Source organism: Centrocercus urophasianus, unplaced genomic scaffold (assembly GCF_019232065.1).
Source record: "Centrocercus urophasianus isolate 14NV4802_14NV808 unplaced genomic scaffold, USGS_Curo_1.0 seq_34, whole genome shotgun sequence".
NCBI classification, from domain to species: Eukaryota; Metazoa; Chordata; class Aves; order Galliformes; family Phasianidae; genus Centrocercus; species Centrocercus urophasianus.
Genome location: NW_024884911.1, coordinates 3,748,080 through 3,766,101, shown reverse-complemented (window position 1 = coordinate 3,766,101; position 18,022 = coordinate 3,748,080). Strand labels below are relative to the sequence as shown.

Genomic DNA, 18,022 nt, shown 5'->3' with positions numbered 1-18,022 from the left:
TTATAAACAGATTTCCTAGATTTTAATACAGCTTTATTTAAGCATCTGAACATCAAACAAATCCAGAGCCCAGGTAACATTGTTCATGGTTTCAGCATGTTTAGTGTGTATATTTCATATCTTACATCTCATGAGAAAAGCCATAGCGCCCTATTGCACCAACATCCAAGGGATCATCAGGGTTTGCTAAGCCAGCACTCTCACTGGCAGTTTGTCAGGAACTGCTTCAGAGATGGCTGCAGCTTCCTCCCTTTGTGCACACAGGAAGCCTCCAAACATTTCATGCCTGTTTGCAGCACTCCACCTTGGAGACAAACCTGTTGGCTCGATGCAGAGCATTACAGTCAGGACCTGCAGCCTGTGAGCCTCCTGTTCCTTCTGATGGAAAATGGCAGACTTTGGGTGTACTGCAGACACACCTTCACCACTCCACCTCGAGACATGAGTAGCAGCAGCTATCACAGGTTATCTACCCATGCAGGGTTTTGTCAAGCAATACCAAACAGGTCAGACTTGTTTCAATAAAGATTGCTCTGTTCAAGGAATCAGTCCTCAGAGTATTCTCATACTGCTCCTTAACAACAGGGGAATGAAACAGGGAAGAATAGGACAGGTTACTTTTCCAGCACCAAGTTCAATCAGCGTCAGCCTCTTACTTAAGAGGTTAACAGGAACTGACAGCTGCTGAAGGGTGAAAGACAACAAGAAAACAATTAAGCTGGTCTGTAGATTTTGTTCCTAAAAAAAAAAAAAAAAAAAAAAAATTGGCAACAAATCTAAAAGTTTTTTGGGCAGAGGCAGAGGAAAACTGAGTTATTCCTCTTTACTATAAACACTGCCAACCCCAGGGGACACCTTGACACACTGGTTTTACATCTGCATTTGTTACGTGACAGAGCACCGGGAACTTAAAAGCAGCTTGAAAACTTTAAAAGCCAAGATCACGAAGCAACTCAGTGCTTCTGGGAGAACAGATGAGGCAGACCAACTGCTTTTAATCCAGATCTTTTGTATTATCCAGATCATTTGTATTCTAGTCATTTCAGAACAGGCTAAAGGCCTGGAATTATTTTGGTTAGAGCCTCCAATGCATCAGCTGGAGAAGAGGATGCTACGTGATCAACTCATTAGCACAAGTGACTTGAAACTGCTAAAAAGTGCAATCTCTAATGCACAGATGGAGTTCTGGAGGGAGAACTCCTTCCCCAGGGGAAGAAGACAGGGTGTTAAACACAAGGGAGAGAAGACAATTTGTAACAAAAAACACATTCCTGCATCCAAATTGATGTCTGAGATAAATTTACCCCCCAGAATCCCAATGCCAGCATCTAGGTAGAATAATCAACTCTCTCCCATCCCTAGCACTCTGTGGGGCCTCACTTACTGAATTGCTGATTTGGAGGGGAATAGTACCAGGTGTCACAGACAAGGAGGTACAGGAAGTTTCCTAGACTCTAGATCATTGCTTGCAGGACACTCATTCCCTGACACTATAATCCCCATTTGAAGCAAGGCAGCAATCCCCACGTTTCCTTTTCTCCTCCATCCAAAGGAGGTCATCTCTTTTCCAGCACCACCCACTTCACTTCCTGTCCAAAACAGCAGCAACATCTCTTACTCCCACTGGCCCTTGCTCAGGAGCCATCTAACCTGTCTTGATCCTCATCCTGATCCCAAGCTTTCCACAATCCTGCACCCGAGGCAAGAAGTAGCCTCAGAGTCGTCACTGTTCAGGGACTCCTTGGCTAGTTCGATAGTGATTGGAGAAGAGGAAGGGGAGGACCTGGGAGAAAGGGGACTGGAATGGCCTTGTGTTTCCTTCTTGTTGGTCAGTGGTTCCTCCCCGCCTTTCGGGGGGCTCAGGCTTGCTCTTTGTCTGCCCTCCACAGCCGCTCTTTGACTTCCAAGGGCAGCGTGTTGAACAAGTCCTCCTCCACCACAAGCCCGCTGCGTTTCAGCAGAGGACACTCTCCCAGCTCCACTGGCAGGCACTCCAAGCGGTTCCCTCGCAGCTCTATCTGCGATAGGTTTGTCAGCTCTCCAACACGGGATGGGAGTGACTGCAGCACATTGTTTCCCAGGTTCAAGGTTCTCAGCTTCCTGCACTGGAACAGCTCTGGCGGGAGAGTCTCAATCTGAAGAAAAAAAAAAAATCAATTACAGATGAAGTCACCTAATAGCACACCCACTCATAAGACAATAACAAGGTCACACATCTCACTGTCCTTCCTTAAGTGAGCTCCTGCTCCTGAAGTAAGGACTTGCACAGCATGAAGCCTTCCAGACAGCTCTGCCATTGGCCATTCTTCCCCAGCTCCTCTCAGAGCACCACCGTGCCAGCAGATGTCAACTACTTGGCACCTCTCAGCTTTGAGAACTTACTGTATCAACCTTTTTAAATCTTGTTCTTCACATCTCACAGGAAAGCTAAAAGCCTTCTTGTATACTTTCATTATGTACAAGATATGGTAGATTTCTATGTATTCTATTATCTGGAGCAGACACTACATGAGTACAACTGTCAGGCACTGAGAATAGAGAGCACTCTATCATTTCTGTCAGGTTTGGTATTGTTGCAGGGACTTTGATAGGCTTCAAATTACAAAGTTGGTTTGAGGTTTTTTTGGACAGTACAACAAAAAATGAAGCCACCACCTGTTAGCTTTCCCACCATTGCCTTCAAGTCACTAATTTAACAAGTCTAATTGCTATTACTCCAGTACTCCTTCCAGTGAATTTCTAAGAAAACAATATAGGTAAGGTTTAATGAGCACTAGGCCGGGAATTAAGTGCAGCAATTCAATATTCTCCACTAAATTCAAAGCCTCATCACAAAGATTACTGTATGTTGCCTTTATACACAATCATGTCTCTTTTTTAACCTTGAATTATGCATGACACTGCTAAATTGAACTGTAATCAATTCTGAATGAAGTCAAGTCCAACCGAAAGCAGGGACAAGACCAATTAAAAACAGCCAAATTCAGCCACTGCTGTTGGCGCTGTCAAGCGTTACGCGAACAGCAACATGCAGTCGAATGATCACAGAAAGGGTGAGGTTGGAAGGGACCACTTGGGATCATATAGACCAAACACCCTGCTCACAGACTTCTGAAAATAAAACTTATTTAAGGGACAAGTATTGGTTTAGGAAGGAAGCAATGTGCTACACTATGGCCTACTTCCCAAAACGGTACACTGGTACCAGCCAACTCCAGCAGCTCCTATTTGCTAAGACTGCTGAGCTAAGAGAGGACATTTGAGGTAACTCCTGGCCTTGGGAAATGCCTGCCTACCAGCCCTTGTGTTCCTTGCTGCCACTGTTTCCTGCGTAACCAGGCTCAGAGCCCCAGGGTGACAGTGCTTTGCCCAGGCACCTGCAGGGGAATAAGCAGCTTTGCTGTTTCACTGGGTTCACATCACTTTCTGCTTCCAAACCCAGTGGAACAGAGGGTGCTCCGCAGCTTTCCTGTTACATCAGTACTTTCACACAGTACAACAGGTTGTGTCACACAGTGCTGCAGAGAACAGAGCTGTCTCTAACTTCTCTTCCTCCAAGACAGGCTCCATCCCAGGACTACAGAGGATACACCACAGATCCACCACAGATCAACTCTCAGGAAGTTGTAGCAGCAAGGTTCCCTGAAGACAAATGGCACAGAATTACCTGGACACAAGCAGTTAAAACTTTCTTCATTCTGCTTGAACACCAACCTCAGAAAACAGCCCTCTCAGCCACATTCATCCTGAGAAAATACTCTGGCTTTCAATCTGGTATGAAATGTGTGCATACCATGAAGTTCTAAGCTTAAGCCACCCATACAGAAGGATGCACACACCCAGAAGCCACCGATCAGATCTGTCTGTGCTTCATAGATTCTGGTAGAGCCTTCTGCAACTTCAGCAAAGAGAGTGAATGAAAGCCTCAGCAAGTCCTTCAGCTCAGCACAGCCTGTGTGATCACAGGTTGATCTTTGACACCTGGCAAATGAGGCTTCCTTCCTATGCATTTGTAATCCCAAGAAGAGTAACAAACACATAGGAAAACCCATGGGACAGTTTGTTTCAAGCAATTAAGCCATTTCTGACCCAAGGGTAACCAGGTAACAAAGCAGCATAGCACACTTGCTCATCTCCCTTGTGACCTGCCTTGCACTTAAGACAAGTCTAAGTCTTAACTGTCCAAGTCCACCTGGGATTGTACAAGAAAACCCACAGCCATTGCACTGAGGCACAGAAAGGTGCCACACTTCCTTCCCTCTAAGTCAAGTCTGACGGCCAATTGACAAACCTGGTTTAACCCATTCTTTCCAGAGAAAGCACACTATAGAAGACAGTCTTACTTCCTCTAACATAACCTTTGTGGAGCAAGACAATACATTTTAAATGTGACAGATTAAGAATCATGTTTCTTAAGTCTGTAACATAGAGCTTCTGACACAAAATGTATGTTACAAGACCGAACCACAGAGCATTCCCCAGAAATAAATAGTACTGCATGAAAACTGTGAGCTGCACACATGCACATGCTAGATGGCTGCTGCCACTGTGCATGTACTCAGCTGAAGTACAATGAATAGTACTACATTAAGAGTACTTTCTCAGGTCTCCATTTTAAGACCAAAGCTGGTGTCAATCTAGGCAAAACAAGCTTCCAGCTGCAGAGAAACAAGTGTCAGGCAGGCTTTAGGAAACAGTCTGTAACTGCTACTTAAAAGCAATTTCCCTGAAAGAAAAGGGATGCTACAAAACAGAACAGTTCTTTCCTTCAACAGAAGGAAAGAACTTCCTCTGGAGTTATCTGCCTTAGATAAAGCCCTCAGAAAAAAACTAAAGCTTCAGAATTTAAATAGAACAGCAGTGCCAGGAATATTTCACACACCACTGTAACACATTTAATCCCACAGATAACAGACACACCAGAATTACCTGTGCTCACAGAGGAACACTCAGGCTCCTGCTCACTTACCCTGTTGGCTGTCACAGCTAGGTTCTGCAGGTTTTGAAGAAGTCCTACGTCTGGTGGTATGGAAGTCAAGTTGTTGTGGCTGAGATCCAAATACCGAAGTTTTCTGCAATAGAAGAGCTGGGTAGGAATCTTTTCTATCTTGTTACGATTCAGGTAAAGGCGCTCTAAATTGGTGAGGTTGCCTATTTGCATGGGGATGTAGGCAATGTGGTTGTACCACAATTTAAGGCAAGTGAGACGATGTAAGTGCTGGAAGCTGATGATTTCCTCAATGGTCTTGAGGTTATTGTCCTTCAGGTCTATCTCTTGCAGATTGTGGAGGCTAAAGATGGAGTGAGGAATGCGCTCCAAGTCGCAACGGATCAGCTCCAGCTCTGTCAGGTTGACCATTTTCTTAAGGCTGTTGAGAACAATGAGCTTGGTGCCCTCGTTGTTAATGGAAAGCTTCTGAAGATGCACACCAACATCTGTCACCACCTGTGGCAGCTTGGTGAGGTTACTCTTCAACCTCAACACCTTTAGCCTCTTCAGCTCCCTCAATCCATCTATTACAATGTACCGGTTGTTTTCAGCACTCAGATTCCCTGTCAGATGAAGCTCTTCTAGTGTCTTCAGGCTATAAATCCAAAGAGGAATCTCCTTGATGTCTGTGAACTTGATGTGGAGAGATTTCAAATTCTCCCTCAAGAAGGCCAGGGCTGGAGCCTCAATTTTGGCAGCGGTGTGGTAAAGCCATAGTTCCTTAAGGCTGGTGAGCTGAGCAATGCTTGGGGGAATGGTGACATCAGGGATAAGCTCCAGCTTCAAGACCTCCAGCTCTATGAGGTCAAAGACCGTGTCAGGAATGCCACTCAACATGAACAGATGCAGTTCCAGCTTATCCTGAGAGTTCTTTGTGATCCTCTGCCGCAGCTTCTCCAAAGTCCACTCATTGTTGAGGTTCAGCTGCCGCAGCTTGTTCTCACTCACCTCCGACAGAAAGACTGCAAAGCGCTTGGAATACAGGGGGTCATACTGATCAATCAAATGGAGCATAAAAGCAAAGTCATTTTTCACATCAGGAATGTCACTGTAACTGCTTTCCTCACGGATAGACTCAAAGGAGTACTTCTTGAGCGATCGCCTCAGCATCCACCAGAGCGTGTACATGCAGATCAAGCCATAGACTACCACCAAGCTGATGTAGAAAGATGCCAAGATTTTGAAGAGAGTGGCCAAAGGATGAGCACAGCGATACATCCTGTAGCCAGTCAAGCTCTCAATGTCCACCTTACAGTCAACATCAAATGTTATGTTGTTGACGTAATAAACAGTATAGCAGATGATAAGAATGAACTTGATTACTTTGATGATGGTCTGCCTCATGTAGAGGCGATACACTATATCTCCCTCTTCCACATGCGTACGGAACTTCTTCACTTTTTCAAAGAGTGCTTTGGCCTGTTCACCTTCCTTCTTGTCCAAGACACCTGTCTCAGATCGGTCCACGATTCCTTGTTCAATTCGAGACTTTGTTCTCTGCAGCATGGGAACAGTGGCTTCCACATCCTCACTGACCGTGGAGGATTTCTTGTCCATGGAGCCATTCATTTTCCCAAACGCTGGCTTGGTATCGCTCTCTTCCACCACTGTCTCAGATAATGCCCTTGTTGTCCATGGAGAGTCAAAACACTTAAGCAAAATAGACACAAAATGCTCCAGCTTGGAGCTGGTCCTTGGAAATTTGAACCAGAAGTTGCTACAAGCCAGGAAGATAAGAGTATGTAGCAGCACCAGATAAGGAAAATACTTGGCAAACCAGTGAAGGCGGTTCTCATAACACACCGCATCCACGTAGTTATACTGGTGCCGGTCCAAATCATACTGGATCCCTGTGGGCCCTGTATCAGCAGAGGGAACAAGACTAGAGTTATAGTAAATACGCTCTGGGGTTACAGCTGTCCAACCTCTGACAGTGTCATTGCAAGAGTCTTTGGTAATCCATTTACAGGGCAAACAAATCATTTTGTCCTGGGTGACCTGAAGAGTCCCTCCAAACACTGCAATCATCAGCATCACTATGGAAATGTAGTCCGTGAATACATCCCACCATGGCTTCAGGATGCGGTATGCTGGCTGAGTGTCAGCAAAGTATCGCAATTCAGTGACTGGAATCATGATTCACCACCTGAAAGGAAAACAGAAGCAAGCATTACTAAAACTCTTTTGTTCTGCTCTTCTAGAAGGTATCGGGAAACTCGCATTTTAAGTGTTGGCAAAGCAAGACTGAATTAAGCCCTAGTTAAAAGTTACTTGGATACAAACAAGTGAGACTACCTGAGTGAGGCACCTGGTTACAGCTGAGGCTGTAAAGCTATTGTGGTGGTGCTCACCCTCACAGGCGAGTCGCTGGAAGGCATCAGAACTGGTGCTTGTCATTAGCAGTCTGCAGGTGAAAAATTCACACTGAAAGAAGGCTTCCAGGACCAACTTTAACTCCTATGACAGATGAGTAATGGGAAGCTTTCAGCTTTACCTGGGGATATCATTTCAGGGACAAAGGAATTTGACAGCATTATTAGAGAAAATCCACACACAGTTATCATGTGTTTGTTACTCTGAGCTAAGAAATAACTCTACATCTCTGTGTCTCTCCAATTGCAGAGGCAAGGAAGAGGATTTATAAGCATTAGTTATATTTCTTAGAACCACTACATTGACGCAACCCATATCTGATTAAGAAAACTGGAAAAGAACAAAAAGTTGTTTGATATCATCCCTTTTCCTTCCACAGGAAGAACAACAGTAGCCAACAGAAGCCAACAGTAATGTACAACAGCTCCCTTCTGAAATCCTGTAACAGCTGCTCTTTGTTTTCTTCACTTCACAAGTATAGGAAAGGGGAAGCATACTTAATATAAAAATTCACTTCCCTGACCAGCCACTCCCACTTAGAGTTCATCTCAGCTGGGATTTAAGAGTCACAAAGGAAATGAAAAGGTTCTGGGAAGGGAGACCTCATGGCAGAACTTGTTCTGTCCTTCAGAGCTCCAGAAGGAAAAAGCCATAGAAAACCCATAAGCCTGACAGATCCGTACAAACTCACAAAGCATTCCCTGTATCCGACAGGTGACACAAGTGAAGTGCATGAAGTCATTATAACTTGTTCTAATGACACTGAAAAAGCAGTAATATCACACCATACTTGCTAGCAGTGTTCAGGCACCAGACAAGCACAAGTCTTTGTCATTTTGAGACTCTCATCAACTCAACTGTAACAGAAGAAGAACAAAAGCTCAATCCTGTTTCCACAGCCCATAAGGCAGCATCCATACAGGCAGTCCTGACAAGCCCCGGGGGCTGCAGGCTTGATAGCAGCTTTTTATACACCACTGGCTGAAGCCAAGCAGAGTGACCACACCATCTGCTTTTGTAGAATATGAGTTTGTGTTTAAAATTAACTTCCAGCCCAGAACTGCAAAGGAAGCCCCTCCTAACATGAACTCAAGAAGCACCACATTCCCTAGAGACACTAAATTGAGAACACTATTCCCTGGTTTGTCGCTTACAACAATAAATGGTAAAATGCCAGCTTTGACTTACAGCTATTTGGGAAGGCTGCTAGAGGTAGGCTGAAAGATGACAGCTACCCCTAAAGTAGCATTTGCCTTCTGCCCAACCAAGTTCAGTTACTGAAGAGTGTGAGAGCCAGGGCAGGATAGCTGACATGCCATAGCAGGAGGAAAAACAAAGACACGTACCCTCCCCAGCACGCTCTGCATCCCTTCCACTGTAATCAGAGTAAAGTCCTGCACTTCTCCAGTCCAAGCAAGAGAAAGCCCACAAAGCTTTGTAAAAGAACACCAAGAGTTACTGCAGCCATCTGCTGGAACAGTTAACTATGTTAATTAACTAGAAGCTCAGCTTCTCAAATTCATCGATGCTTACAGGAAAGCACAGCTTCTGCTCTACCAGACTAACAGCTCAGGACCTCTCTGAGAGCAGCACACCACCCTAAGGGTCCACAGAGGTCCAGTGGCAGCCTCCCAGCCCGTGCACACTCTCCTAAAACTCCTGCCAAGTGTGATGTACAGCTTCTGTTGTTACTCCTTCCAAACTACATCTAAGAGGCAACAAGCACTGCTGTACCCCTCACTGCTCTCCCATAGTGCTATGTAGGATCCTGATTCCTCTTTTCCTTCAGGAGCATGCAGTGAGAACTCCGGTGCTGTTCATCAAGGAACTGCTCCCTACTTAAATGCTTTCCTACCCCTCCCATCTTACGCTGAGGGAAACAGACACTCATCTCCTTTCTTTCTCTTGTCTAGATACCACTTGTCCCCAGAGATCCTTTCTTCTTCCTTCCAGTGCTTCTTCACTCCAGGCAGGGAAGCTTTTGCAGGAATTGGGTCCTTCATAGCTGCCCACAGAAAGGTTATGAAATAGAGAGGAACTTCTCAGGAAGCAGAGTCTCGTGGCTAAGGCATTTTCCAGACTTGAGCCGAGTCTAAGAAATACCTCATTGCTTTTTTGCAACAAACGAACCCTGTGTTTACTTTGATTTGTATCTCAAGATAGCTAGGAAGGAAAGCAAAAAAAATTAGGGCAACAGGCTCCCTAATTCTATTTACCGGCCACATGGGATAGGAAATCTGCCTTTACATTGTGCAGTTACAAGACAGCTAACAAATGATCTGTTGGAACGTCCCACGATAGCCTATTACAGCTCCGTACCAGCATTTAAACCCTGGCATGGTGGAGCAGGAAATCCCCTGCCCTCCAGTAACAATGATAGGGTCACTGCGTGAAGAAAAGGACATTCTCACAAGTTCCCACTCCTCCTGGCAGCTGTGGAAGCCCTGTTCAAGTCCCAGATGAGAAGCAGTAAAACAAGGGGTCATTTTACAGAAGCTGTAGCCCCCCAGGTCTTATCTAATCTTATTTGCAGCATCTGTGGTAAAAAGGAAAACTGACCACCAAAAAACTTGGGAAACCAAGGGGAAAAGCTACCATCCTCCTCAACCAGATTTCCCATGTGTACAATCCATTCCAGTTCCTGAAAGACCCGATGACTGTTCTGCAGCAAAACAAGCGTCATTATTTTATAGACCCCATTTCATAATCGTTTGAAAACGCCGTTCTGGTTGCAACACTCCCTTCTGGATTCAGGCAGGCAGTTTTGCTGCTGGGGTTGACGACAGCAGACGAACCTCAAGAAGTCAGATTCTCAGGGCTTATCTCTGCTACCGATGCTGCCCTGCATGATAGGATTCTTCCTGTAGGAACCAGGGGTCCGACCACTGTACAGAAACCAAGTGGGCACCTGGATGCCAGACTCTCCCCCCAAGTACAAAGGCAGCAGAACAGAGATATTTAGGAGGAAGACATTGTTCTGGCATTGCAGTAGAGCAGGTTTGGGGAAGAAAAGTCTCAGCTCCTTCAGATACACGTCAAGTTGCACATCTTTCCAGGTGGGGCTCAGAAACTGGCAATTTCCTCACAGTTAACTCCACCAAATGGGAGACACTGATACTGAGATTTTGAAAGAGTGCTTCATTCAAGTTTAAAGGTTGAATTAAATCTGTATGAGCCAACAGGTGGGAATATCATAGTTCAAGCCCCATCCACTTACCAGAAGCATAAGGAAGTTTTCCAAAGGTATAATTAATTAGGCAAGCTCTGGGAATTGCACACAAAAGAAATCTTACAAGTGTGTATCTGCCTCAAAGGTGTTTCAGCTTTCACATCCCATGCCAATTTACCATGTAACTGATCAGTCTCCTACTTCTTACTTTAACAGTGCCATTACATTTGAGGGTTTCAGTTGCACCGAAGCAGCACTGTGCTGCAATTCACATCCAGTGTAGAACAGGCAGAGTAGTTGGAGCCTGTACAGGTAAAGACCCATGTGATGAAGTCTCACTGCCATACAGCAAGACCATAATATATCTATCAATTCAGCCCACAAATACAATCCTAAAATCTCTGCAATATCCACATTTAGGTACTGCACATCCCTTCAGTGCTTGCAGATTTACCCAGACCCATGCTGGCATGCAACTACAGACTCTGCTAATCAGGCAACCTCAGGAAGGAAGGCAGAGCCCAATTAGTACAAACAAGTCAGGCCATGGTGGCCATCCTGCATCACCTGCCAAGCACCTTCCTACCACGTGCAGTATGAATATTAAGTTTTATTAGGCACACCTGGAAGAAAAAATAACTTAGAAAAACAGGGACACCCTGACCACAACACATCTAAATAATAAAACCATTCAGAAACAAGAATAAACTTATCCAGCTAACAAAAACCTTGTACTGTAGCATGTACCATAACCAATAAAGACCAGAGTCGAGAGCATGAATCCTTTTCTCAAGACGTAAGACTCCTGTGGTATTTAAGATCAAGGAATGAATAGAGCAACTGCAAGAGCACAGACATCCTCTGATTTGAAGAATTTCCCTATTAAAACCAACAATAATCTAAACATGCAAAGACAGAATTATTGCTGACAGATGCTTGGCTGAGCTGTGCTTGAAATTCCTGCCTGTACCTGCTGACCAGCATACCCAGCTAGAGACAAAGTGAACAGAAACATCATTGTTTAGTTTCACTGGCTGGTGTGTCGTCAGCTTGACTCATCATCTGCTGAATACTTTATCCATCCTCCTCTTCCCTTTCTTCCTTCTGTTGACCATTCTGTTGCAAACAGAGCTACTGGCAGAACAGGACTACATGCAAGATCTCATGACATGTCCAAGAATTTCCTCAGTTTCTATCACTTCCAGGACCTCTTCTTGAAAGCAGAGAAATCCTCACCTTTAGTGGGATGCAGCACCTAAGGGAGGCAATCTCATAATACAAATTTAAATAGCTAGACAAGGATTTCTTGTATGTTGGACACTTGCAAACCTCTAGTTTGTGTCACACATTCTTAAATCTCAGTGGCTTTTAAGATTGTAGATTGCAAAGCAGCAGTCAAGCACTGTTGAGAGTTTCTTACCTCTCAGAAGCCCAGAGAACAAGGGAGGTGTCTGTGTGCTGACAATACCAGAGGTAGACAAAGGAAAAGAAAAACGACTCGGTGCTCTTAAGACTACAGCCCTGATTTTGACGAGCTGCAACATGTTACCATAAGCTTTCAAAACAGCAGTGCCTCTCTCCCCAGCATGCTGCCACCTGAAACACTAGAGAGGGGCAGAACACAGAGAGCTCTTTGTTCAAACACCAGGAAATGTAAAGAGCTTTGCAAGTCAGAAGTGGGAATGTAATTTGTGTTCCCTCCCCCTTGTTTATTAGGCTCAGAATTGAAAGCAAAAGGAGGAGGTTAAAACAGAGCTGCTTTCAGTCACTCCTCAGAAAACCTTCCAAGCAGGGACAGCCACATGATCAACTGGAAAAGCACAAGATGTCAGATAGAATAAGACTCAGTGATTTTGTTCCTCGCTGTTTGTAGAAGTAAACAGCAAGGAAACCAGGTGCCAGAGTCCCAAACAACAACCCGTCATCTTTACATCTGGGTCTGTCTGCAAGATGCTTTCTGAGACAGAGAAGCAAACACAAAGTTTAAAGGACTGCAGGTTACTCAGACTGGCAGATGGAAGAGTGCAACAGTGGCAGCCAGCACTTACACTCCTCACCTGTCCGACAGCCAACAAACTGAACACAGAGTAAATTATGTTGGTTTTCATATAACCACCAGCTGTGTGCAACATTCAGCCCCACCCAAGCCACAAGATACAGGAGGATGAAGCAAATTAACTAGGTAACACCTGTACTGAAGCTCATGAAAAAACTCACACTGCACACAGAACTTTTACCATCTTTACAGCTACCTTTTAATTGACTCTTCCAATCAAATGCAAGACTGACATTCTTAGCAAAGTGCAATAGCTCCTGTTTACTATCACACCAGCAAGCCTGTCCTAACAAGCACAGGGCAGAACATCTGCACAATCAGAGCAATCTACACTGGAGTCCTGGTTGGCCTGCCCGTTTTCTGCAGGGTTTTACCCCAGCTGCACAGAACACTCCGAAGTTATCAGCATCAGTGATGCTTGGATCAGGGAGCAGGTCAGTGAGAGATTGCTACGGAAACTCAAATGCTATCAGGTGACTTGCCACAGTGATGCAAACCAGAGAAAAAGTCTGTGTCAGCTTATAAATTATGAATGTGTGTGGTCACAGGTTTGCTATCCAAAATTAATTTCCTTTGCCATAGAAAAGATGCTTCAAGGACAAGGCACTGGAGCTTGTCTTTGAAAAGTATGATGGCTTTATTCCAATGGGACACTACAAAACACTTGCAAGTGGTTGAGTCGTTATTAACTACTTAAGATTAAGACAGACAACAAGAGTGTTAACTTGGAACAAGCAGAACAGCTTCAAGCACTCCCTCAGCTGCAGAAGTCTATTCAGCATTTAATTCCAGCATTGGAAAGTGATACAAAAAGGGGTAAACAATTGTCTTCAATTAAGACTGAAATGGTGGGCAGAGCAGAGCTTTGACATTTCTAACAAGAGATTGAGAAATCACAACACTAAACTCAAAACCAAGACTTTTAAGCAAGGATCATCACAATTTATTGTTAACAAACTGACAACATCTACAAATTTATTAGCTTGAAAACAGCTGTGGCAACACCCAGAGAGATGAACCAAAGATGAAAGAGGATTTCAACAAGAGCAAAGTAAGACTTCAGCCATCAGCACAATAATATTTTGCCTCAGTCTGACAAAAGAGAAACAAGCATATATCCACCTGCTTATTCCTGACCCTGCAACCTTGTCTTCTGCACCATGAGCTCCAAAACAGTGACTGTGACTTTCATCTCAGGACATTTTCTGATTGTATTCACTGATTGATAAGAGAGAGGCAATAAAGCCACAGCTCTAAAGGCGAATCTGTTAACTAGTCCAGTGCACAAACTTGGCACAGAGGAGCTTTATACTGCCTGGTAATTTTACAGCAAACATTAACAAAACCTAGTATAGGAGGTAAAAGCACTATTATTCCAGCAGGGTGCTTCTGACCGAACAGCTTTTAGAGTCAAATGCAGTTCAACAGCAGCAGGAAGGCCATATATAATCCATATATATATCAACTGTGTGCCATTTGCAGTAAAAAATGCATGCAAAACAACTTAGAGAAAAAGCTGCCTGGAAGCATTCAAGATATTCTCCTCAAACATGAGACTGTTAAATGCCAGTTCAGCAATAGCACACATCCTAAACCGAGGCTATTTTTGAAAACACTTACTTGGAAAAACATGCAGGAAGGAGGCTTGCTACACTGCAACAAAGTTTGTATTTAATCTTTACCAAAACAGTGGCAAGACATCCCAGCACGAAGAAGCCCCACATAAAACACGTAGAAACCCTTCCCTTCTGCACTCCGCCACCACTCACACGACTTCACTGTGCTTTCCTAGACACCAGCAAGGCTCAATTTAACTTCAGTGACTTTCACTTCCCTTTTAAATGCTCAACTGAACAAAATCCTCCTTCAGAACATGGAAGAATTCACGAAGGCCTGTAGTTAGGATTGTACACAGCAACACAATAACTTACATTTGAATTCCATGACTTTTTAAAATGAAGTCAGAGCACCCTAAGCCAGGAACTGCCTTTCTGAACATCTGCAGCATTTATGAGAATGCAGTAACTCAAAGCATTTGGGAAGTCATCACTGAAAGGCTTCAGGCACTCCACATTTTAAACATGGAAGCATTAGATTTTAACACATGGCTTCTGGTATATCTTAAGGAGTTATTTATGCACATCCCCTTTGACCTACATAAATAAAGTTACAGTTTCCAAGTACCGTGCACAATCAGCACAACAAAGCAAATCCTTGAACTGTCAGAACACAAACCTGCACTTCCCCACTGCTCACAATTTGACCCATCTGGGCTGCATCTCATCCTGCAGATAAGCAGGGCACTCTGCACTTCCTTTCATCACTATTCTAGCAGAGACCCAAAGAGACAAAGTTTCCAACTGCCAATCCTCACTGTTGCCTAAGTGCCACCCACAAGGGCAGCAAGTCAGTGCTCTCCTTAGTTAACCACAGAAAAAAAAAGTTTATGAGATGTTTACATAGCAATACAAACATCACCCTGCTGGAAACTGAAGAATATTGACCAAAACAAACAGAGAGCATACAGCCTTAAAGTACTTTTTTTAATGAAAGTAGTCAGGGTCTATATGGCCAGGAGTTAGATGCAGGGGTAAACGCAACAGTTCAGTTTTACATCAGACAACAAATTGTTACTTCACTCTTTTTTCCCTCCACCTTAAAGCTTAGGACTCACAGCTGTAAATAAGCATATCACCACTCTCCCTGATCCACCACCTTTCCTCCTTGCTCTTTCACCAAACATCTTATCACTGCCTCGCGTTTTGCAACTATTTTTAAGCAGTGTTCTCGTGATTTCATTTGTGTCTTTAGCACACCACTCCCACCCTGGCCTGCAGCCCTTACCCTGCAGTTGGGTTCTGCTATCTGCACTTCAGTTCTCTGTGCTGGAAGTGGATGATGTTCCTGCGTGCTGGATCCTGAGCAGGTGCTGAAGCGTTGCATTCCCCACACGCCATGGGAACAGCTTCCCTGAAATCAAGCAGAGATTATCAGCAGAGAGAACGAAGATCACAGAGGAACCACGTTATGTAAAAGTTTGGGAAAGGATGTCAGAGATTTCTAAGGAACAAACTAGATGGTCATTGGGAACTAAGAAGAGACGCTGATAGCCAGAAAGATGTTAGAAGCTCTAAGTAAATTTTCAAAGAAGAAGCAAATCTCCAACATTTGTTCCAGAAGCTATCACAAAGCAGGTGTTGCAAACCCATTTAAAGGAGACTCCGAGTTTCTCTATTGCAACCAAACTAATAAAGATAGATTAACCTCCTGGAGGAGAGACCTAAAATGCATCAGGACTCTGAAAACACACATCCCTCATCATTTTACACTCAAGCAAATATCCCCACTCTTCACAACACATCTACCAACATGAATCTTTCTAAAGCAGCAATTTAGCACCATCAACAAGCACTACAACAGCCTTTTATCCTTGCTTCCTGCACATCAGCACAGGGAAGCAGACAAGGGAGCAAGCCTTGGCTCTGAGGGATCCCTCAAGCTTCAAAGTCAGGGGGGACTGCAGAACGTCAGAAAGCATTTTGTCAACAAGAAGCACGGGAAAAAAAGCACTGGAAAAGGAAGAGACATCACTAGAATAAAAACGTATTGGTTAAGATGTTCAACCAAAGAACACGTTGGGATCAGACAACGCCAGCATCAGGGTTGGCAGACTCAGAAGCAACCTGCTCACAACCAAAGCCTTTCCACTCGAGCCGTGCCAAACTGCTGCAAAAGAACAAGCTAAAGGAGAGGACTCACTGACCTTCTCCCCCATCCTGCCCTCCTCTCGGGGCTCAGCACCGCCGCAAACCACGGCACGACACACCCGCACACTGACAGCGCATCGCCCCTATCTGCCCACCACCAACCTGCCGCACCCCAAGCTTTGGGGAAAAAACAGACATCGAGACAGAACGAGACGGAAAGAAAGTTAATTCAGGAAACCTGCCGGCTTTAAGCTGCCCTCAGGAGCAAGCACAGATCGCACCTCCTCGCCAAGGGGCTGCCGGCAGCGCAGGGGCGGCCCGGCCGCGCCCCACACAGCCAGGGCCGCCACCCTCGGCAGCGCAGTGACGGCGGGCACACGAAGGAAACGAATTACTGCTCGGTCAGTCAGCGAGTCCTCCCCGCCCGCCCGTCAGGGCTGCAGCCCCTCAGAACCCCTTCCCGCCCGCTGCCCTCTCACAGCCGCCCCCTTCCCACAGGGGTGGCCCCACCCGGGCGCCCTCCGCTCTGAGAGCAGCGCGGCGGGAGGCAGACAGGCCGCAGCCCATCCCCGCCCGCACCCACCTGTCCGCACCGACCCTCTTCAGCCCCCACCCTCCCTCGCGCCGGCTCGGGCTCCTTTTGTCCTCACCGAGGCGGCCCCACCCCGGAACTGACCTCACCCGCCCGGCATAGGCGGCCACCAGGGAAGCGCCCGCCGCCGCCTCTAGCGAGGAGCGAAAAAGGGCGCCGCCATCTTGGAGGCGGGCACAAGGGGGGAAGGGCGCGCCGCCATCTTTACGTAGGGCGAGGCCGCGCAGAGTGGGGCAGAATTTATGTGTCCGGATATACGGACGAGAGAGAGGGGGAGGGAGGGAAAGTGAAGGTGCGGACGCCATCTTGGTGCAGGGCAGAGCGCAAAATGGTGAAGTCTTAAAGGGGCAGCCACCCAGAGCTGAGGGGCTGGGCTGGGGGGAGTAGGAGGACAGTGCCCTCGACTGCTGTGGCAGTACGATGGGTTCCAGAATTCCTTTTTTTCCCTAAATAAAGAGATTTACCTTTTCATTAAGGTGTTGTTGTTTTTTGTGGGTTTTTTTTTTTTTTTTTTTTTGGTGGATATGAGTGGTATCAATATCAAAGCTATTCAGCAGTAAGAGAACAAATACAATTTAAATAGCATATTTACCACTTTTCCTTTTAGAACCAACTTATGCAAAGTAAAATGTGCTGAAAACCCAATTCTTTATCTCTAACTACTGTCCACCAAATGAAGACCACTAAAAACGTGGCATTTCTTTCCTCACCGCAGGAAGAGTGACACAGTGGTGCTGTGAGATTTATCCAGGAGCAGTTCTGTGGGACCTGAGAAAAACAGGGCAATCCTCCTGTGGTTATTTTCATTCAGCTGACTCATTTGTCCAGCACTGTTCTTTTAAAAATTCATAAAGGGTGCTTCAAAGGCATTCATTATAATGTCATTAGTGCACAAGAAGCAGCACGGGGCACTTAAGTGCAGCCAATTTGGACTGGTGGATACCAGTGGCTGCTGCTACTGTAAAATAAGCACAACTGTGGCTTTCTAGGAACGTGATGGGTCTCAGCCCCACAGCAGTGGGATTTCTCCTGCCAGTGTTGGAGATGCTCACAAGCTCAGGGCAACAGTGGGGTTTTGGCAAACATGACATTAAGTGGGTGCATTAAGTGCACTTAAATTAACACTTGCTTTCTG

General features: G+C 45.4%; 1 protein-coding gene across 2 annotated transcripts; it reads right to left on the bottom strand.

Annotated features, from left to right (window-relative positions):
• Positions 1-16: 16 nt before the first annotated feature.
• Positions 17-17,037, bottom strand: LRRC8A (leucine rich repeat containing 8 VRAC subunit A). 2 transcript variants are annotated; one of them, XM_042830863.1, is made up of 4 exons: positions 16,972-17,037; positions 15,433-15,558; positions 4,970-7,136; positions 17-2,135 (listed from the first exon to the last, which is right to left on the bottom strand). In XM_042830863.1, exons 3-4 carry the CDS (start codon positions 7,124-7,126, stop codon positions 1,860-1,862), a joined length of 2,433 nt encoding a protein of 810 aa, XP_042686797.1. In that variant the 5' UTR covers positions 7,127-7,136; positions 15,433-15,558; positions 16,972-17,037; the 3' UTR covers positions 17-1,859. The 2 variants fall into 2 exon arrangements, with proteins under 2 accessions (XP_042686797.1, XP_042686796.1); XM_042830862.1 differs by lacking the exon at positions 16,972-17,037 and adding an exon at positions 16,879-16,956.
• Between the last annotated feature and the right edge of the window lie 985 nt (positions 17,038-18,022).